The sequence below is a fragment of the Leopardus geoffroyi genome, chromosome A3, assembly GCF_018350155.1.
Source record: "Leopardus geoffroyi isolate Oge1 chromosome A3, O.geoffroyi_Oge1_pat1.0, whole genome shotgun sequence".
NCBI lineage: Eukaryota > Metazoa > Chordata > Mammalia > Carnivora > Felidae > Leopardus > Leopardus geoffroyi.
Genome location: NC_059336.1, coordinates 17,777,886 through 17,799,979, shown reverse-complemented (window position 1 = coordinate 17,799,979; position 22,094 = coordinate 17,777,886). Strand labels below are relative to the sequence as shown.

At 47.6% G+C, this 22,094-nt stretch overlaps 1 protein-coding gene and 1 long non-coding RNA gene across 16 annotated transcripts in view; one reads left to right on the top strand and one right to left on the bottom strand.

Moving 5' to 3' along the window:
• Nucleotides 1–22,094, bottom strand: part of PTPRT (protein tyrosine phosphatase receptor type T) — a 1,070,511-nt gene that overhangs the window by 407,198 nt on the left and 641,219 nt on the right. For all 15 annotated transcript variants that reach the window (XM_045444560.1, XM_045444565.1, XM_045444561.1 and 12 more), the window contains one exon: nt 2,511–2,807. In XM_045444560.1, coding sequence (XP_045300516.1) covers nt 2,511–2,807 — 297 coding nt within the window. The remainder of the gene's footprint in view (nt 1–2,510; nt 2,808–22,094) is intronic.
• Nucleotides 1,310–7,237, top strand: LOC123580195. Its single transcript, XR_006703170.1, has 4 exons — nt 1,310–1,583; nt 1,967–2,065; nt 3,996–4,142; nt 6,458–7,237. It is a non-coding gene; the product is annotated as an uncharacterized LOC123580195 (long non-coding RNA).

Here is a 22,094-nt window from a genome sequence, read left to right as displayed (position 1 = left end):
AGCATCCTGGAAAACATACCCTGAGCTGCTCCTGGGCCAAACCCTCTCATCCAGGTTGAGTCTTGAATTTTCAAGCTGAGTTTCAACGGTGGTGGCTCCTCCTTAACAACAACTTGCTCCTGAACCTCCCTTCCTGCCCTGGTTCTGCTTTTCAGATCAGGCACTGACCAGATCACCACTCCTTGAGAGCCTAGGTCATATCTTCACCAACCAACTGGGAGTGCGTGTCAAGAGTTCTAGAGAGGATTCCTAGGGCAGATTAATGGTCTCTCGGTTGCTTGTGCTTTGGGATCTTTTGTCAGACATATTTTATTTTTCTGTGACTTAATCCAAATGTGGCAGCCACATTCATTGGAAACCTACAATCTGCTGGACATTATTCCAGTTTCTTTATGTACCATTCCCTTCAATGAGCATAAAAAGCCATCAGGTGGCCACTACTTCTATCTCCATCTGACAGGTGAGGAAACCAAGGCACTGAGAGGGTAAGCAGCTCATCCCAGGGGTGGTCCTCCAGAGCTCACCTTCTGTTGCAGCTCATCCTTGTACCTGCTGGAGGAGGGGCTGTGCCCTCTGAAACAACAGAGCCATCCAGGAAAGGGCCGGCAGCTTCACCTGGAGCCCAACCCAGGGCCGCAGATCCTGAGCTGCAGACAGAAGCCCAGAGGAGACGCCCACCCCTCCACTGGGGGTTGCATGAGAAGGGGTTCACAGGAAGCAATACACTCAGGTCACCGGACAAGGTTGGTCCAGGGGAGACTGTGTCCACAGTGGACTGAGGTTCAATGCAAGGCAGGAAGGCGGGGGCAAGGCGACAGAGGCTGGGTCTCCACTGCAGCTACTACCCAGAAAAGCAGTCTGCTGGAGTTGCAAAGAGTCGTTGCAATGATGAGTTTAAAAGGGGGGTCACAAAGGGTTTGCAAGTAGGTGGACTGTGTAAAATGTCCAGTTGTAAGATGGGACTTGGGGAAAGGAGAATTGGGGAACAAGATGTGCAGAGGCTGGCAGTTTCCTCTGTGTCTTTAGGGGACACTGCAGCTGAGGATGTGAGTCTGGACCCCAGCAGGGGCCACCACTCTGGGTCCTTGGCCTTGCTTATGTGAAACAAGAGTGCCAAGTGGGACTGCATGCAAGAGGCTCTGCCTAGAGGTCCTGAGGCCCACCTGGGTCAAGTGGAGGTAGCTGCCTCATGTGGCTGACAATGACAGGGCTCTGATCCCACTCCTTCTGACCCCTTTGTACCATCTTTGTGCCCATGGCCTTCTGTCTGCATGTGAAGACTGCCAACACTTCCTGAGATTTCCTTCCCAGTCGTGCCTCTGCATCCCAGCCCCAACCATGCTGGCTGCTCCCTTCCCTGATCAGGGGCAAGAGTGATGCATGACCTGCCCTGCAGACGAGGTCACAGTCCCCTTTGTTGGATGTGGCTTAAAGCTCTACCAAGTGTGATTCCAAGGAACTAACTAAAGATGCCCCACAAGGCCAGAGACAGCTTGGCTGGAAGGAAAACTGAAACACAGCTGTTGAAAAGTGCTTTCTAGAGAAGTCCTAGAAGCAGCAAGTTCTGTACTCCCCTAAGTAAGGTAACTGTTGCAGTGGAGTTACGTGCAAAATGCGGGGTGGGGGGGGGAGGTCAGGGAAGGAACACCCAAGTCAGCTTGGGGCAGTCAGGGAAAGCTTCCTGGAGGAAGGAGCATGTTGAAGATTAACAGAGCCTGTCCCACAGACATGGAGGGATGGGACAGGACAGGATGGAACGACAGAGGGTGGGAAAAGTGCTGTGTTCTAGGAGTTACATGTGGCTCTGTGTTCCTGGAGTCTTGAGGTAAGAGGCATGTGGGGGAGAGAAATCACACAGACTCATTAGAACCTTGTGTGTGGGGGGAAGGGGGGGTGGGAGTGATGGGGGGTGAAATGGAGGCTCCCAGGCTGACTTTGGGTCTTTATTTTGACTTACTGGATATAGTTCACTGAGATGAGGAACACAGAGTGAGAAATCAATACAGAAGGGGAGATTGGTTCATTTTCAGATACTTTGAATTTGTGATGCCTGTAGGACATCCGGGTGAGTACTTGGGTCTGGGTGCATCCAATGTGTGTGCTAAGTAACTTATATGCATTATTATTATTATTTTTTGTAACTCTTGGAGATTCTAGAGTTGTCTGACTCCCAGATTCAACGCACTTAATACGACTCAACAATGCCTCTCTGGAGGCACCGGTGTGGTTAAACACTGGACCTAGAAGGTGCCGTAAAGTGAGAAGAGGGATGGGGGTGCTGAAGGGTCAAAGCTGAGTGCACAGCTGTGACTATGGAAACAGCACCCCCTGGAGTTGTGCAATGCACAGCCTATGTGGGTCTTCATGGAAGACCTTGGAGAAGAGGCAGACATAGAGGAGGAAATTAAAGGAAAAACGAACAGGAAAACAAGCACCTCATCACTGATAGGCGTGGCCCCGTGACAGGTTCTGCACACCCCGCTCCCAAGGAGGCAGCCGCCCTCACTCACCGTCCTCCTCTGTTTGCACCACCAGCTCCTCACTCTCCACCCGGCCCTCGGGGTTGGACAGCAGGAGCCGCAGCCGGATGGTCATGAAGGGGCGCAGGCCTCGCAGGGTATAGTGGGACGAGGTCTGGATGACCTCTTCGGCCTCATACTGCTGCTGGTTGAACACGTACTGGTACTGCACCGTGAGGTTGTAGCTGTGACAGCGGGTCACCGCGTAGCCAAAGGGTTCCCACTGCAGGGTCAGCTGCCGGGCGCGGATGTCCACAATCTCCACGTTCTGCGGGCCGTGCACAGGGTCTGCAAGACACGCGTGCAAGACACGAGGGCTTTGAGAGTGTCAGGAAGCGGGCAGTGGGTGTCGTGCTCAAACGGGGGAATAGCCCTCCAAACTTATCTCAGCCACTGCCTGCATGATTTTTGCCACAGAGCGTGCAGTTTAATTAACATTTTTCTGTCAATCAAACTCTTTTTTTCTTACTTAAAATGCATGCATCTAAAAGATAAATACTTGCCATACAGAATCGTTAACCGTCAAAAATAAAAAACACCACAAAATTGTTACATTCTTGAAGGTTCATCAGGGTACTCCCGAAAACCACCCTGGGTACCATCAATGGCACACACAACGCTCCAGGGATGCACTAATTTAGACGGTTGCTGGCGTTCTGATCTGCCTTATATTTAATCCAGCTACATCCTCTCCCCTTGGGAAATCAGTCCCCTCTCTCCGGTTAACTGCACTGAGATGTACAGGCTGGAGATCCAGCCACATGCTCGGCACGCAGCACTCAATCTGTCCACATGGTCACAGGTACCGCTGACTTCTTGCCATTTCCCCTCTTTCCACTGACAACACAACTCATTATTTCCTAGGCTCCTATGACAGCCCTCGACCTCCTTTCTCTCCTCTCTACTTCTTTCCAAACAGGCCCCTCCAGAGACATCATTCTGCAAGCAAATACGGTCATGACTTCACACCCTAATGCTGTGTCCCACGCCATCCTTCCCCATATGGTCCCAGACCCCCATATATAACATTTGCTGTCATATTTTATTACAAATATTCTGTTTACACTTCATGCAGGCATTTTTGTAAAAAATGGTTTATAACAAATGAAACACTTAAAAAAATCCCCACATGTGCAGCTCATTCTATAAAGCTTAGGCATTTCTTACAACAGAAACATAACTTCTTTTGTGATGAGCATCCCCCTAAGTTCTTGTGTTGAATATCTTAGCTGGAAGTAGTTAAGCACAGACTAGAGATTTATTCAGTATCTTTCCTCCACACTACTTTAGGACTTGACCAAATTCTGTAGTTTCTTGGGGTCCATTTTTTACTTCATTTATAAAATGGTGATAGTAACAAGTAGCCACCCTCGCTGGTGGCTAGCGGGGGGCTAAATGAAATGTTGCTTGCAGAGCAGTTAGAATTGTACCTGGAACTTAATAACCACTCAAAATATGGTGGTTTTTCTTTTGCAGCGATAGGAACAGTGGGAAAAGAAAAAATAATAAGGATGCGTATGCTGTTTCTACTCTGAAAGTCTTCTAAGTGGTAGTGCTGGGCAGCATCCTTCTCCAAAAATGATGAATTCTATCATCCCTCCGGTCCTCTCAGAGCATTTAGGGGTAAGGTTACCCCTGTGCCAATGTAGCAGTAAGAAAGAAGGCAGGACTCAATGAAAGCTGATTTCCTGGATCTGTCCCTGTGGGGAAAATGTCCTCTGAGTTGTATCAGAGCCTTGCCAAGGAACATACTTCAAAGCAGTCTTCTTTTAAAAAGGATGCCCAGAAATGTCAGGGAGCCGGGAAAACAGGTCCGGACCTGCTCACGCACTGCTGGGGACAGTGAGCAGCCTGGCTCTGGAAAGACTGAGGAGTTCACGGTCACTCATGCAGCCCAATTATTCATGTTCACAGGTCCTTTGTGTAAAAGAGAGCCAGCATTCCAAAAGCAAACGGGTGACTTTGAAAATGTGACATTGAACAAGCTGTTGCTGAGGGTCCATTGTGCTGAGCCCACACAGAATAGAAGGTGAAAGTGTGGTCCCATAGTGCGGGGCGGGGGGGGGGGGCAGTTATGATCTGGTGTGGTCGCCTGGTTTAACAAGTCCTGATGGCATGAGAACAAATGTACAGGCACAGGGTGAGCAAAAAGCTACTTGCCGGGGAGGTATGTGCATTCCCACCAGCCTGGCCCAGCCGGAGCCTTTCTACAAGTCCAGATCCTGGAACTCACCTGCCAGGGAGGCCCCACAACCCTGCTTAGGACCCCATGACACTCCTCCTCTGGGTGTGCCTTCAAAACGGATGCCACACCCCAGTCAGGTAATCGCTCTCACGGCTCTCTCACCTCATCTTAGAATGAGTACAGGGATATTTAAGACCCTTTTAAATCCAAGACCACAGCCCACGTTAAATATTTTTTGGAATCTCCAGCGTGCCCCTGCAGCACAAATGAGACAATAAAAACAAAACACCTAGTTGATGGCCAGCAGCCATGGTGCTGGGTTCTATCACCTGCATCATCTTGTGACTCTGGAAGGGAGGGGCTGACTGCTAGCCCCACTTTACAGTGGAATAAACTGAGGCCAGAGAGGTCTAGGAATGTGTGCAGAGCAGCAACAAGACCAGCAAGTGGCAACGTGGGGTTGTGAACTTGTGTCTATCTGACCACATGCCTAGTGTGCAAAGTCAGAAGATGTGCATGACCAGGGGGGTCTGGAAAGAGAGCACAGGTGCTTTGTGTGCCCCCAAGGGAAATGGACCCTGCCTCTCCCACCTCTCTGGCTCTGAGGGTCGTCTTCCCCTCCCTGCTGGAGTTGGGCAACAGTCTCTCCTGCTTTCGCTCCCTGTTCACTTTGCCTCCTCTGTGAAGACGTCCTTGCTGAGTCCCTGGGCAGAGTACAGTGCCTGTGTCTTTCTCCTCCAATTAACTGTTCCCTTCCATACTCATCATTTTCCACTGTGGCAGCTTTTTAAAAGTTGGCCCTGCCCACTAGAAGGTAAGCCCCGTGAGAGCAGCGCGGTCTGCTGGCCCCTGCAGCCCAAGCCTGCCCAGAGACGCACTCGGGAGGGCCCCAGGGAGTCTCAGGCCAATGGACGCTGCATTCTGTAGACCCCACGGCCATCAGTGAGGAAAACATCTCTAGTCTCGTCTGTGAGGAAAACAAGTTCCGTGAGTGGAAATGACTGAAAAGCCGCATAGCGAGTGCACAGCTGAGGTTTGAAGCCCCTGAGGGTCCAGTGCCTCCACGTGTGCTCCACCGGGATACCACGGGGCACTGAGACCAGGGCAAGGCATCAACGTGGGCACCCCGCAGTCAGCAGGGACCCGGGGAGGATGCTGGGAGGAGGCCAAGAACTGTAAGGCAGAAATGCTGGGCCCTCAGGAGCCGGGGACCCGCTGGAGAGGGTGGGGCAGGACTCTATCACACTCAGAGCTGAGTTGCCCACTGGCCTGTCTTTGCACCTTTGCTCTCCAGCTTCTCCAGAATCCTCCCCACAGCTCACCTGTGCAGGTAGGCGCTCAAAGCACCTTTCTGCTCCTCTTAAAGGAAGGAGCCGGCAGAGGCGCCTTTTCAAAGAGGGCAAGGGATGGTGCGAGCCTGCCACACAGCAGAGACTCCCTCCAGAGCGGGAAGGTCAGGGTGCTGGGAAAGTCACTTGCCTCCTCTGAAGCACATGCCACTGTCACCAGACAGGCCGCGGGGAACAGTGGAGCGGGCAGAGCACGGCGTGAAGCCAGACTCTGGTGCTCACTAGCTGTGTGACCTTGGGCAAGGGCACTTCATCTCTGAGCCTCCGTTTCCTCTTCTATAAAGTGGAAATTATTGCGCGAATCTCAGAGGGCCGTTAATGAGTATAAAATGAGCTGTAAAGGGAGAGAGAAAATTGCCTCTAACAGTGGGCATTCCTCTTAGAGAAAATGGCCTTTCTTGCAGAAATGCCTTAAGAAGTGTATTTGAAGCAGAAGCTGGATTCCCAGGGCCGTGGGATCAGCTGGGCTCAGCCTTCAGAGGAAGAGAAAAATGACTCCACTTGTTGCTGGCATTGAACAGGAAAGGATGTGGGCGAACAAGACGGCAGAATGACACCTGGAGCCCAGTGTGACAGTTCCCCGTGTGACTCCTAGCTCAACAAGGTCCTCAAAATCCACAGAAAGGGCTGAGATCTCCATGCCTCCCTTGGTCCAATGAAACACCACTTGGGAACAAACACAGGGAGCAGAGACAGAGGGGACTTGGGAAATATGGCCACGTGTGTTACTGGTACCCTGAGGTCCCCAGGGCACGGAAATTACAAATCTCAAGGAAAGCTCAGCTCCTGTGCGCAAGGCAAGAAGACCTCTGGCAGACGTGTGGGTGAAAGAGTTTTGTAAGTTCAAGAACTACCATTCTAAAAAAGGAAAGACAGTGGCTCCTGATCATATAGTAACTCTGGGCTAGGTACCTGCAACTCTCTGGCATAGAAAATCCAGGTCAACGAAGGGATGTGCCTTACCCAGGGCCACACAGCCAAGTCCCCAGCTCTGGGCTCGTACAGCACTTTGCACAGGTGTCTAGCCCACTCAGCATTTGCCATGTTTTCTAGGAACTGCTTGTTCATTTATCTGTCACTCCTCCCAGGCTGCCAGGGACCACATTCTGTTTGTCTAGTAACCCCAACACATGGTAGAGGGGCTGTCGAGGGGCCAGTTCATGTTTATTAAACTGAGATGAACAGATGGTGACCTGTTCTTGGGAACTGAACTCGGACCCAGTTCTTGGGAACTGACTCCACGGTCCCAGTTTCGTCCCCTCTGCGACGTCCCTGAGTCTTTAAGGTGGACATGTTTATTTTTGCATTCAAGCAAAAGAATGTCCTGAAATCCGACACAAGGAAAACTAGTTTTCAAAATGTATGATAGAAACATTCATGCCTTCAATCCGACCCCTCCCCTGCCAAACCTCAGCCTCCAAACCCAGCTTCTGCTCTGATAATTGCCTGTAGTAGGGAGAGTCTTGGGTTTACACTCAATTCGGTGCAAACAAGTTGGAAATTGCTGAGAAAGCCTTGTGTGTGCAGTGGAGATTGCTTTGTTGAATTTACATTCCCCGTGTAAATATGTCCAAGCGTAGAGGCCTAGGGTTTCCGCCACCAAAAACCACACCCATATGACCTTCTTAAGTAACAGCTTCCAGGCCTATGGGAAGACAAATAGTGGGGAGAGAATGTGGTTTGTCTGGGAAGCTGGGATATCTTCCTCTGATGAAAAATCAAAGTGGCTTGGCTTCTGGCTACACTGTCTCTCTGCTTTTAGACCTGGCAACAGGAGTCCTGTCCTGAACCCTGCGCATTAAGGAAGCCACGCTGGCCGTCTTCGGCATGTGCCCTCCCCCGGCGCAGGAGTCAGGGGGTCAAAGCATCCACCTGGTGCCTGTGCTTCCTATTTTGGACCAGGCTCCAGGAACCCAGAATTCCCTGCCCCAAACTCACTTCCAGGGCCTGCGGGAACCTCCTGGTTCCGCCTTTCCAGAATCAGACCATATCCCGTGTGTGTGCATCCCTAGGCCCAAGGGGTAACCAAAGAATGGCTGTTTGGGGGAGGGTAGTGGACAGAATTTGGACATGAGGAATAAAGTCTCCATCCATGGTGCATGAGGCTCTTTGGGGGAGGGACAGAGTAAGAGGAAAGGGGAGGAAGAGGACCACAAGGTTCTATTTGTTCTTGCTCCAGACTCATTTGTGTTCTTGCATAGGTTAGGGCTGGGGTGTATGTGTGTGTGTGAGTCTGTGTGTGACTGACTCATGCCTACAGAAGCTTTCTCACTCCTGCAGCTGCCTCTGGAAGGCACGCTGGTCCTCCTGACCTCTGATCACTTCTCCCCGTTTGCACGCTAGATCTTACTCAAGTTCTATTTCTTCAAGTATCATTTTCTCCCTAATACCTGAGCCCGAGCTGCAACCTGTACCCTCCCACCTCCAAATTCCTCTCCTCACTTCCCACTGCTCACTCCCTACGTTGTGCTGGGAAAGGCAAGTACCACATCCTGAATCCTCTCATCCCTCCCTGCTCTTGCCCATGCTCTTCCCTCTGCGTGGGGGGCCACTGGCAAATCCCTAGCCAATACACTCAAGGCGCAGCTCCAGTACCAGCCTTTCCTTGTAACTTCCTCCAAAAGCCCTCCTGGCCCAGGCACAATGAATACTCCCATCATGTTTCCTTTAGCATATTAGCACATGTCCTCCATAGCCCTTATCAAACAGCAGGTGAGTCGTTTATAGCTTTGGTTCATGTTCACCTCATCTGCTAACTTGTGAGCCCCAAGATCTCTTCATTTTCATAACTGGGACACACGGCTGCTTAATAAATAAATTAAGGAATGAGTAAATACACAGAGGAAGTGATGACTGAAGACCTCCACACTGCGGTGGAGGCGGGGGGGGGGGGCAGTGGGAAGAGGTGAAGGGGTGAATCAGGGCTCTCTTTACACTCCACTTGCGAAGGGTAGTCATGCGGGTAAGTCAGAATTTCAGGCTTTTTTTTTGTTCTAGGCGGGCCTGGCTTCCACTCCTGCTGTCAAAGGCAATAGCTGTAGACTCTCCTAATGACCTTAATCAAGGCAGAACATCTTATTAAAAAAAGAGCAGCAAAGCAGATTTCCAAATCATGAATTTTCTATGTATTCATCTTAGCCTGTGGAGTTGGCTGTAACATATGTACCGTTCAAAGTTGAACCTACATTGAGATAATTTGGGGCATGGGGCTGAAAATGTGGAGGTGGATAGCTTGTATGTAAAATTAATTTTTTATCCATTTGGAGATGCAATTCGAGTTCCTTTCAAATTAAATTGCAACGAAGTCCTAGGCAGCTGGAAACATTATTGCTGGCATAATTTGATGCTGGAAGAGCAGTAATACATTGACAGATATTTCGATGTGACCATTAATTTGCAATTTCTGCATGGAAATGATACACAGAGGGAGAAAAAGGTAAAAGGAACAAAATTAAAATCCATCTTCCTTCCGGCATTATCCAAACCCACTCTGTTGCTTACTTTCCACCACTTCCTTTAATTTATTGCTGATGTTTGGTGGACAAGAATTTGTTGACTTATTACCACAGACATCTTGCAAAAGGAAGCAAGGACAGGAAGCCAGAGGCTTCACTGGAGAACGCTGGTGCCCTCACAATCGAGGGTCACTGGGTCCTACCTATCCTGATAAATAGAATCCTGCACCACTGGAATAGGTTACCAGTGAGAAGGTGATTCAGTTGCTATCCTCTTGTAGCGATGAAATAAAGAAGGTAATTCATTTATGTGTTTCACTGGCTCATTAATTAATGAAAAACTACTCGAGCACTGGAGACTCTACGGCATAATGAAAACAACACTGGCTCTGCTAACACCTGGACCTAAAGCAAATCACTGTCTCATCTGCATCCATGCTGCAGTTTTTCATGCGTAAAACATGGGTGATACTCTGCCTTTCAGAGAAGGGGAACTAAGGAGATAGCCTCCATCAAGCTCTTGGATGGTACTTGACACGGCTGTATTCCCTCAAAGGCATCTCCCACTGCCAGAAGGGAGGCAGGTAGAGGAGGCATGGAGATAGGAGTTCTGTAGGTTACTGGCCTAGTTCCCATGGCTTCATGCTTTTAACCAACTGTGGTTTGGAGCTGCCAAGCTCCCATTAATGCACGTGCAGATGCTGCTGTATCTATTCCTTATTTCTGCAACACATATGGAACCTTTGCGATAGGACAGGTGTGAGGGATGCATGAGAGTAAGACAGGTACTTTCCCATGAGACTCATGCTCTAAAAGGAGATGCAGACCCAAGTGTGAGGAATGGAATGACGAAGACTGAAGGACCCTTTTTTTGAGAGAGAGAGAAAGGGCGGCGGGGGGGGGGGTACTTTAAGCAGTTTCCATGCCCAGCACAGACCCCAACTCGGGGTTCAATCCCCTGACCTTGAGATCATGACCTGAGACAAAACCAAGAGGTGGACACTTGAGCGACTGAGCCACCCAGGCGCCTCTTGGATCACCTTCTTGCAGGGGAAGTGCTGCTTTCCAGGTAGCACAAGGCAGAAAGACACAGCCTCATACTAGAAACTCATCTGAGCCTATTTAATCATGATTCGTGCACAACCCTTACATCCTTTCTCATAGACACCAGAAGCCACCAAAGAAATGTGAGGTGAGTGAAGGTTAATGATCCCCCCCGCAACTGCATTATTAGGTTATAATAAAAGCAAGCCTCAGGCCAAATTCTACTATGTCAATGACCACTTATTACACAAATGTTTATTAGGAAGCAGACACAGAACAGGTCAAACCATCTATTCTGTAAAGTGCAACGAAGTCTCAGAAATCTGTCCTTGCAGAAGTTGGCAAACATTTTTCAGGCAGACAGACCATACGCATACAGATGGGCGTGGCTGTTTCAATAAAAGTTTATTTGCAAAAACAGCCAACACCAGAGCTCTAGTTTGCCTGCTTCTGTTCCAGGGGCAAAATTAATTACCATTACAGTCACATTAGGAAACCCGGAATCCTCCTGATCCAATGGGTAACCAGGACTGGTTAGGAATCAATCATCCCTAAGGTTAAAGGCTAGAAGTCTTACTGGGTGCTTCTTCATTATGTATGTCTGGAAAGAGCTTTAAAAATATTTTGGCCAGCTCACATATTTTGAATACCTTCAATTTCAGCAATTAGAGTCCACTCATAATATTATTAAGCTAGGCAACAGGTCTCTGATTTTAACCACAATGAGCAATTTCTGACATTTCTTAGGCTCATTAACAAAATGAGGGTTGATGATCAAGCTATGGTATCAGAAACACCTGGGCAATGTAGCATGGTCTCTGAAGTAGCAGCTTCTTGACAGGGAAGCCAGCAGACCTTCCATGGCCCGCTGACTGGAAGGCTGAAAGCCCCAGGTTTGACTTGTAACTATAGCTTAACGCAGAACTCACCCACAACATTCCACTGTTAGATATTTGAGACTAAATCACCAACAATGTAACGTACAGTCTAGAAGCCAAGAAGGTTGTCTTGAAAGAGGGAGCCTTGGGCAAATGAGGAAGACAATTTAACCAGGTAAAGGTTCAAGGTATGGGGGGATGGGGGAGGGGGGCTACAGAGAGAGAAGATCAAACCCCAGGCAAAGGAGGCAGCACATTTAAAGTTCAGGAGAGGGGCGCCTGGGTGGCGCAGTCGGTTAAGCGTCCGACTTCAGCCAGGTCACGATCTCGCGGTCCGTGAGTTCGAGCCCCGCGTCAGGCTCTGGGCTGATGGCTCAGAGCCTGGAGCCTGTTTCCGATTCTGTGTCTCCCTCTCTCTCTGCCCCTCCCCCGTTCATGCTCTGTCTCTATCTGTCCCAGAAATAAATAAACGTTGAAAAAAAAAATTAAAAAAAATAAAATAAAATAAAGTTCAGGAGACAAGAACAAAGGAGAAAACGGTCATGAGGATGAGAACAGTGATCCCCCCGCCATCCCGCACACATGCACACCCCTACACAGTGACGAGTTAGGCCAGTCTAGATGTTAAGCATGGTAACAGTCCCTCATACCATTCCTAGGAAGTGAGAGTAACAACTGAGGCAGCTGTAACAGCATGATAGGAGTATTCTTTGCCGAAAGTAAAGCAATGGGCAAACTCATTCTTTTAATAAACATTTCTGAGCTCCTACCATGTACAAGGCATTGTACATGATGTAAGAGTGAGCTAAACAGACAAAAATCCTCTCTGCCCTTAAGGGGATTATGTTCTAGTGCGGGGGAGTGTGTGTGGGGGGTTACATAACATGTGAGATCATCATAAAATTATACAGAATGTCAGCTAGCAGTAAGTGCTCTAGAGGAAAAGCAAGTGGGGAAGGGAGACTGGGGGGTGCAGGAAGACTTGTGCCTAACACGTGACTTTGATTTTGGGTCCCGCTAGCCGCTCCTTGATCTCTCCATTTACACTAAAGTCTTTGTAGACACAATTTAGCTTACAATACTTATGGAGCACCTATGGGGTGGCACACAGGCGTGACAAAAATAGATACAGTCCCTGCCTCTCCTGAGCTTAAGATCACTAGGAGAGACAGACGGATACGACCACACGGGCAGTCAGCCGTGTGGGCTGACAAAAGTGCACACCGTAGTTAAGTGTTTTAAAGGGAACGGAGGAGGGGCAGCCTGGTGAAAATGGCAGTCAGGGAAACAGGGTTCTAAAGAGCTGACCGGTGACTGAAGGTTGTCACTCCTCCCTCCTCTCTCTACTCCTACTGTTCTCCCAGCTTCCACGGATTGTCCAGGCCTCACTGTTCTGGGAAAACTTGCTCTCAAACGCTTATCTCACCCACAGGTGGATGAGGGGTGCTGCTTCATGTCCTCCCACGGAAAGACCCAGTGAACGAGACCAGGATGAAAAACAGGGTGAGACGAGGGCTCCTCCAAAGGCCCTATGCTGTCAGTCCTACAGCTAAGCAGCTTGGGGCATGGATGGGGAACCGGAGCTTCCAGGAGGACCTCAGGCCCAGAGTGAGCATGGCAGCTGCAACCCCAGAACACTGGGCTGTGTCCTGAGCGAGTGTCCCTTGCTCCCAACACTCCTATACTGTTTGGTGCTGCTGGGGATAGGATCCCTGCTCCCCCATTTGGCTGCATGCTAGTCCCAGCCCATAGGGGGCGACAGAGGGAGACAGTGAGGCTGGGGAAGGGAGAGCAGGCTGGCTCCTTCACCCCACCCACCCCACCCCCACCCTCCTGGGAGCGAAGTGTGCTGCAGGGGTTAGGTGTGGTTTACAGCTTTTCCAGCAATTAAAGAGCCAGCCTCACTGCAATACCTCAGAGATGCCAGCACGTGCCAAAAAATGCTCTGTCTTCCCGTCTTTTTTTTTTTTTTTTTTTTTTAAGTTTATTTATTTTTGGGACAGAGAGAGACAGAGCATGAACGGGGGAGGGGCAGAGAGAGAGGGAGACACAGAATCGGAAACAGGCTCCAGGCTCTGAGCCATCAGCCCAGAGCCCGACGCGGGGCTCGAACTCACGGGCCGCGAGATCGTGACCTGGCTGAAGTCGGACGCTTAACCGACTGCGCCACCCAGGCGCCCCATGTCTTCCCGTCTTTTAGATGGTTATGATTCCAGCCCATTCTCTTGGTTCTGTCCAGCCTAGCAGTGCCTACTTCCCACCATTGCTCCAACACTGGTATAATACCTTCATGTTCCCTTTGTACCTTTTCAGTGTTCTGGCCACTTCTTCATGTACCGTTAACCAGAGGTTTCTAAACCTGCTCGGTTCACAGTGCTGTTGCGGTTTTGACAATTTTTCAAAGAGCTCCTCACCAAAGAAACACCTCACAGTTTTATTTATTCGTCCATGCAACTTCATAAGTATTTATATCCTAACTTAATAGCAGTTTGAGAAAACAGTACACACAAATCAAAAGACAAAACATTGTACTGTCACTCTTAAATAACCACAATTACTTACTAATGGGATGCATGCATCTGTTGAACACTGAACAAGCCACTCTTGTTTCCTGCTCCAGGGTGACTTGTGCAATACTCGCTTCTCATCATACCAGCTACTGGAAGCTGGTATGCCGAGCTTTGCAAAGATACAACAGCCGAGCTGGAAGCCGAGCTTTGCAAAGATACAACAGCATCAAAAGGAGTGTAGCTCAGTCTAGTGCTGAAACTTTGGACCGCCTCTGCTTAATAGTTTGTGCAGTGTCAGACAAACGATGCTGTGTTTCATGTGAAATAAGTCAGTCAGAGAAAGATAAATATCATGATTTCACTCGTATGTGGAAGTTAAGAAACAAAACAGGTGAACATAGGGGAATGGAAAGAAAAGTTAAGATACAAACAGAGAGGGAGGCAAACCATAAGAGACTCTTAAATACCGCGAAGAAACTGAGGGTTGCTGGAGGGGTGATGGGTGGGTGCATGGGCTAGATGGGTGATGGGCACTAAGGAGGGCACTTGTTGGGATGAGCACTGGGTGTTAGATGTAAGTGATGACTCGCTAAACTCTACTCCTGAAACCAATTCTATACTATATGTTAATTAACTCGAATTCAAAGAAATAAAATAAAAATGAAAAAAATTTAAAAATACGTTTTAAAAATAAAAAGAGTAAATTGAGTTCTCTAACATCTTCCAATAGTGACCAATTAGTTTAAAATTTTAAAGCATCATTATGCACTTGTGGGTGTAAATAAATTCGATATATTTTAACCCCCCCCCATAAAAAAAAGATTAAAATCTAAATGTCCTCATGTGATACCTTTCTGAGTTCACTGTGGTGTCCCAGGCTGCCCTCAGCGCAGTTTGAGAACCATGAGAGAGAACAATTCCTTACAAGCAGTCCTCTCTGTTAAAATCAGCGGTGTGATTTATGTGCTAACTAGGCCTTGACAGATGCAGGGCCCTACTGCCTAGACTTCATGAACATTTCATGTCCTCATCCCATCTCCCCCAGTGCTCCATTCTGCCTGGGTACCGCCTGACCACAACCTGATGTCCTAGCTGGTGGCACTGTACTTCCCAGCAGTGGCCCAGAGCCCAGCCGTCCCTTGGGGCCCCATCCAGATGCAGCCACCCGGACTGCTGGCTAAACCTGGGGGCAGGGTGCTGCACCGTGACCACTCAGGTGCTCAGGCACCAGGAAGAATTAAATGGACACAGGCACATGATTGCAGCCTGAAAATAAAAGCTTCAGAATGTTTAAAAATTACTTTTGTGGCAGAGGAAATCGGGTTGGAAAGAGAGAAGCAATTTCTAAATTACATGGTTTTGGTTTCCAGAGAGGAAAAGAGTTTCAGGGTGGGAGGGAGGAGACAGTGAGCCTATAATGTCTTCTGGGCTTCACTTCAGTTCACACTGAATTCATGGCAAGTCTACCTGGTCTATTTACAAAAATAAATAAATAAAATTAAAAAAAAATAAGGGAGGAAATAATAGGAAAAGCTGGAGAAAGATGGAAATCTGAAGCATCTCTGAGGGTCAAAAGCCACTGAGTGCTGGGTCCAGGTGAGGCATTCAACATTCTGAACACTGCACGTTCGTCTCCTTTTCTCCTTGGCGAGCAGCGCGGCTATGAATGAAATGGGCACTGCAATTAGGAAACAGTCTTCCCTGCAGCTAATATGCCATCGCGTGATGCTGATACATGTAAATCAAATTGTTTCTAGGATAGGTAAAACAAATCAACAAAAGCAGTATCTCCTGAATGCACTGTTAGTCCCTCTCTCCCAGAACTACCACCTTTCTTTGCAGTTGGACAGGTTGACTTTTTCTATTCAGATTTGGGACTTTTCAAAAAGCCAAGGCTGCTCCCAGCTGAGAAACCGCCACCCCAGGACATTCTTGATCTCCTACGGAATAGCATTAATCTATAGACACTACTCAGGGCTGCTGGGCCTTGAAGAGGCCTGCTGTGTCAGCAGGCCCAGAAATGCCTACCAAGCTTTTTTTTATGATGTCCAAGGCTTTATTCTTTGAAATGTACAAGAGGAGAATTAAATTGAAGGAAAATTTTCAAACAAAAACCATTGTCAGTTGAAGGAGGTTCATTCTCTGTCGGGTCTCATTTGGGACTTACGTAGGCATTGAGAAAGGGCATACGACAAAGCAAAAGCTGTCTATTCCAATCACTTTGGAGCAAAGCACCACCAAGAAAACCCTAGTAGAAGAGGGAGCACGACGGGGCAGTAGCTGGAAGACCCATTTACCTGGCTGGTTGCCTGCCTCCCTCACTGGTGGAGCACCCCCACTCACTGAGAGCACCTCTCGGCAAAGATGCTGGCCTACCGGGCACAGTCCGTATTTCCTGGCTGACCGCTGTAACAGTGGTGGCCCACGGCCATGACGCTGTAAGCCACACTCCAAGCACAGGCTCTCACACAGCCAGCAAAGGATTATCCTTCCCATCAGAACTGTGAGGAGGTCACTATCCCTCCCCTTGACTTTCAACTTTGACTTACCCTTCAAAGCTGCCCTCTGCAAAATGTGATGGGCAGGGTCACCAGTCACCAGCCCCTCTCCACTTCACATCTCTCCTCCAACTGCAAAGAGCTTTGCTCACGTGCCTGATGTTTCACACTTTCTCTCTCCTGGCCACCACAATTTGTTTACAAACCGTGTGACTTTGAACAAATAATTTGAACCCTTTCTGAACCTGGTTTTATAATATGTAAAGTGGAGCTCAGGACACCTACCTCTTAGGAGTCATCTGCGGTTGGAAAAAAATTATAGTGCTCATATGTTAATAGGGTATTGCTGTGTAACAAATGGCCCCCAGAGTCACTGGCTGACAACAAGCATTTATCCATGACCTCATGCATCTGCCTGTTTGATCCAGGCTGGGCTCAGCCAGGCGGCTTGGCTCCAGGCTGTGCCTTGTGCTCAGATCTGCCTCCTGTGTGTTCATTCCAGGGCCCAAGATGAAGCGACAGCAGCTGCTCAGGGTATGTTGTTTCCCTGATGGATGCATCAGAGCCAAGACAGGCCATGCAAGAGCTGGTAAGGCCTCCCTCATGTCACATCCACTAATTCTATATTGGCCAAAGCAAGTCACGTGGGCAAGCCCAAGATCAGTGTGCCAGTCCTCCTACAGTAGGAAAGTGGGGGTGGGGGGAAATGATAACCCAGTATCACAGATCAGTATCAGTTTATGTTCCGATTCACATGAGGACGAGTCAACACTTGTTCACATCACACAGGCTTGGTCCCCTGACGGGAGGACAGTGTAATTTTGAGTCAGGTCTCAGAGCAGCCTGACGATTCTGCTGAGACCACAAGGGGTGGGTACTTGCCTGCTCTACCTGGTTTTGGGCTATTATATGCTGTGTCCCTGGGAAAGAGGGGCAGAAGTCTCACAGGGACTTCATCTGAAGTTCTTCTCAATCTCAATATGAACTTTCTGATCTAACAACTACTCTGGCCAGATGAGTCACTCCTGCCCTCACCTCCCCAGTGTTGGTTCAGAGCACAGCCCTCCACACACCCTGCTCTCCTCCTATGCACCAAGCCCAAACTGCTGTGACAGGCAAGATAATTCCCTTCTCCCCAAAGATGTCCATGTCCTAATACCTGGAACCTGGGAATATATTATTTTTCATGGCAAAGGAAACAGTTGTGGATGCAATTAAATTAAGGATTTTGAAATTAAGGAAGGTTATCATGGATTTTCTGAGTGGCCTCCATGAACTCACAAGGGTACATAAAAGAGAGAAGCAGGTCAGAGAGGAGGACGGGTAATGCTATCTTGCTGCCTTTGAAAATAGAGGAAGGGTTCACAAGGCAAGGAATGCAGAAAGCCTCTAGAAATCAGAACAGGGAAGGGAGCAGCTTCTCCTCCAAAAACTACAGAAGGAACACAGACCTACAGAGCTACTTTAAATATTTTTTTATTCGTTTATTTTGAGAGAGAGAGAGCGAGCGAGCGAGCCAGGGAGGGGCAGAGGGAGACAGGGAGAGGGGGAGAGAGAGAGAGAGAGAGACAGAAACAGAGAGACAGAGAGAATCCTATGCAGGCTCCATGCAAAGCCCGATGCAGAGCTCAAACTCATGAACCCTGAGATCATGACCTGAGCCCAAACCAAGCGTCAGCTGCTTAAGTGACTGAGCCACCCAGGTGCCTCTAGACCTAGTTCAGACTTCTGACCTCTGGGATAATAAATACGTGTTGGTTTAAGCAGTTGACTCTGTGTTGATTTGTTAAAGCAGCAATAAGAAATACAACCCTCAACTACTGTTCTGCTCATTTTTATATTTTGTTCTCCATACTCCTCACTCTCCGTGCCTTTCTCCATAAGCACACACTGCAGGTTTCACATGTTCCTTTGCTTGAATGAACTCTTACAAAATGCATGTAATGCTATATATGCATGCACAACAGTTATGTATGCTGGAACGCGTTCTATCTCTACCTTTGCATCACTCAGTACACTGCTTCAGACCCGTTTGCGTGGCTGTCTGTTGGTCCCAACCATACACTGTGCCCATGCTTCACAATCTATCCATTTACTCCTCACTGATGGACACACAGTTGGTTTCTAATTCATCCCGATCAGAGACTGTGCTACAGCAGACATCCTCAGACATATCCCCTTCCAGATCTGTTTACATTTCTTCAGGGAATACATTCTTAGGAACAGGAACACTGACTTATAGTGTATATGTAAACTTAATTCAACAAAGCCCTCCCATTGCTTCCAGAATAGCTACTCCAAATTTAACTGTGTGGAAAGGTTCCTGTGGACTCACATCCATGGCAGCATTTAGCCTTATCCAGTTAAAAAAAAAAAAAGTTTGCCAATATGAGGGGTACCAAGTATTTTTCCATTACTATTTTAATTTACATTTCTCTAATACTAATGGGCTTGGTCATTTCTTCATATAGTCATTAGCCTTAGTTTTCACCTTTGTAAACTCCCTTTCATATCTTTGCTCAATTATATACTCATTTGGAGGACTTTTCATATTTTGGGTTTTTTCCCCTGTTAATTCTGTTCACGGTGATCTGTGATAAATAAAAACTCTTTATTTCTGGTGCATTGAAATCAACAAAAATTTTAAATAATTTTATTTAAAAATTTTCTCCCAAATGAAGGACACAGCATCTACCGTATCTCCCACATCCCAGGCATACAGTCAGGTTACACTTTTCAGTTTCTTTCAAGTTAGGTGTATCCACAGGACTTACTTTGCCCAGGGATATGTGAGAAGAAAATGTCACTTTCAGGGTATCCTTTTTTTTAAATTTTTTTTAACATTTATTTATTTTTGAGACAGAGAGAGACAGAGCATGAACGGGGAGGGTCAGAGAGAGAGGGAGACACAGGATCTGAAACAGGCTCCAGGCTCTGAGCGGTCAGCACAGAGCCCGACGCGGGGCTCGAACTCACAGACCGCGAGATCATGACCTGAGCTGAAGTCGGACGCTTAACCGACTGAGCCACCCAGGCGCCCCTTCGGGGTATCCTTAAACCCCACGTGTGATTGGTCTGTCTCACTTTCTCCTACATCAAAGCACCTATTGCAGTGAAGCCTCTTTCAACCTGGGATCCTGAAATCTTGAGGGAGGAGTCACCCTCTGGTCATCCCCATGGTCAGAGAGGGAGAGAGAGGGAGAAGAGGAGAAAGAGAGGGGGAGAGGGGGAGAAGGGGAGGGGGAGAAGGGGAGGGGGAGAAGGGGAGAGGGAGAAGGGGAGGGGGAGAAGGGGAGGGGGAGAAGGGGAGAGGGAGAAGGGGGGAGGGAGAAGGGGGGAGGGAGAGAGGGAGAAGAGGAAAGGGAGGGGGGAGGGGGAGAGGGAGAGGCGGAGAGGGAGAGGAGAGGGGGAGAGGGGAGATGGGGTGGGAAGAAGAGGAAGGGAGGAAGGAAGGAGGTGGGGGGGGGAGGAAGGAGAGGAGAGTGAGGGAGAGGAGGAAGAGAGGGAGGAAGGAGGGAGATAGAGAGAGAGGGGCATGCACTTCTGTTTGGGGTTAAGCCACTGAGAATTTTGGGTTGTTACTTGAGCACACCTAGCCAGCCTATCCTGACTTTGTTTCCTTATTCCCTTTCCTCCCCATTCCCCACTCCTCTCCCACAGCCAGTCTAATGTGTTTACTTTGTCTTCTTAGAAAACGTATACGGTTGCCTGGGCCGCTTTCATTTAGATACATGGTACTGTGTTAGCTCAGTGTGTGGTACTTCACCCAGCATGGTTTTCAGGCACCGCCCAGCTGCTGCATGGGCTGGGACTCTGCTTGGCTGCTGGGGGGCACGGCACGCAGCACGGGTCTCCCTGTCCTCCACTCCCTTCCCAGGGAAAGTCAGGATCTGGAGAAGTCCTTGCGCAAAGCTGGGTTACAAAGTGTTCTTCAATCTTCTAACTTTATAGATTTCTCTCTCGCACGGACATCTTTGGTCTTCTGGGCTCCACTATCTTGGTGTGAGGTATTAGGTTGAGATTCAGTTTCATTTTCCGCCACATAGTGAAAAAAATTCTTCTCCGAAGCATTTACCAAATAGTCTGTTCAGTTGATCTGTAGCGCTGCCTTTATCAGACCTGAAATTGCTGTACACACACGGGTTGATTCCTGAGCTCACACTTGTGTTTTATCGGCCCATGTGCCTGTGACAGCTCGGATAGCACAGTGTTTTCACAAAATGGCTTTAGAGTATATACCATGTATTTATACCTGATAGGGCAAGTCCTCTCTTTTAATACCTCAGTGCTGACTGCTAACTGCGGATTTTTATTCCTCTATACACATTTTTCAGAAAGTTTATCAAGTCCCTTAAAAATCCAACAGGTTATTTTTATTGACACTGCGTTAAATTTATGGGTAAATTTGGGAAGAAATTCCATTTGTGTAATAGTATCATCCCATCCATGAGCATGGACTGTTTCTCCATTTATTCAGATCTTTCAGGTCTTTTATTAGTTTTCAATTTTTCTCCATTGGGATTTTTGTAGTTCTTGGGCTAGCTAAATCCTATATTTGATAATTTGTATTACAGCTGCTTCAAATTAGATTTTCTAATTCATTAATGCTGGTATAGAGTCTTGCTATCAATTTTTGTAAGTTGATCGTCTAGCAACCTTGGTGAAATCTCTTATTTTTCACTGTACACACACACACACACACACACACACACACACACACTGATTTCTGGGAGGATTACCATATCAACTACAAATCATGAGTTTTACTCCTTCCTTTACAATCCTTACATGTCTTATTTCTTTTTCTTTCCTTAAACTGTGGGCCAACAACTCCAGCATTATGTTAAATAGCAGCTGTGATAGTGGACATTTTTGTCTTCCTGATCTGGAAAGGACTGCACCATATTAAATATAATGTTTGCTGTAGGATTTGGGCTTGTAAACTCTGGCAGTTTAAAAATGTCTCCCTTTCCTACTTTGCTCAGTTTAAACAAAATCATCACAAATTGGTAGCAACTTTATTAAATTCCGTGTCTCACAGACCGAAACCATCATGTGATTTTTATCCTTTAGTATATTAATGTAGTAAATTACACTAATATTGGGAAAAGTTCACTCCTGGGATAAGCCCCATATGAATCTGATTATTATTTCTGTAAAACAGTCTTGGGTTCATTAGCTAATATGTGTTAGGAGACAATTTCTATATATTTATGTATGAAATGAGCCGATATTTTTCTTTACTTATATTCTTATTTTGGTGTCCAGAGTCCAGTAACTTCACAAAAGGAGCCACACATTATTTTATCTTCAAAAATAAACAGCACAAATTAAAGTACTCTTTAAAGGTCTGGTAGAACTCACTCTTTAACCATGCAGGCCTGGCTTTTTTGAGGAGGAAGGCCTTGACGAGCATTCCATTTTCTTTCATCTTATTGGTCGATATCAACGTCCTCTTTCGCCTCACGTCAATTTTGTCCTTTTATGTCTTTCTCTAATTTTATCTACACAATGTAAAGTTTCAAATTTAATAGCACATAGTTCATTATATTCCTTTTCTAGAAAAATATTTGTGTTTATCGCATGTTTCTTACTGGTCTGCTTCGTTTTTTTAGTATTCTTTTCAAAGAATCATCATCCATTCTTTTAAACTCCT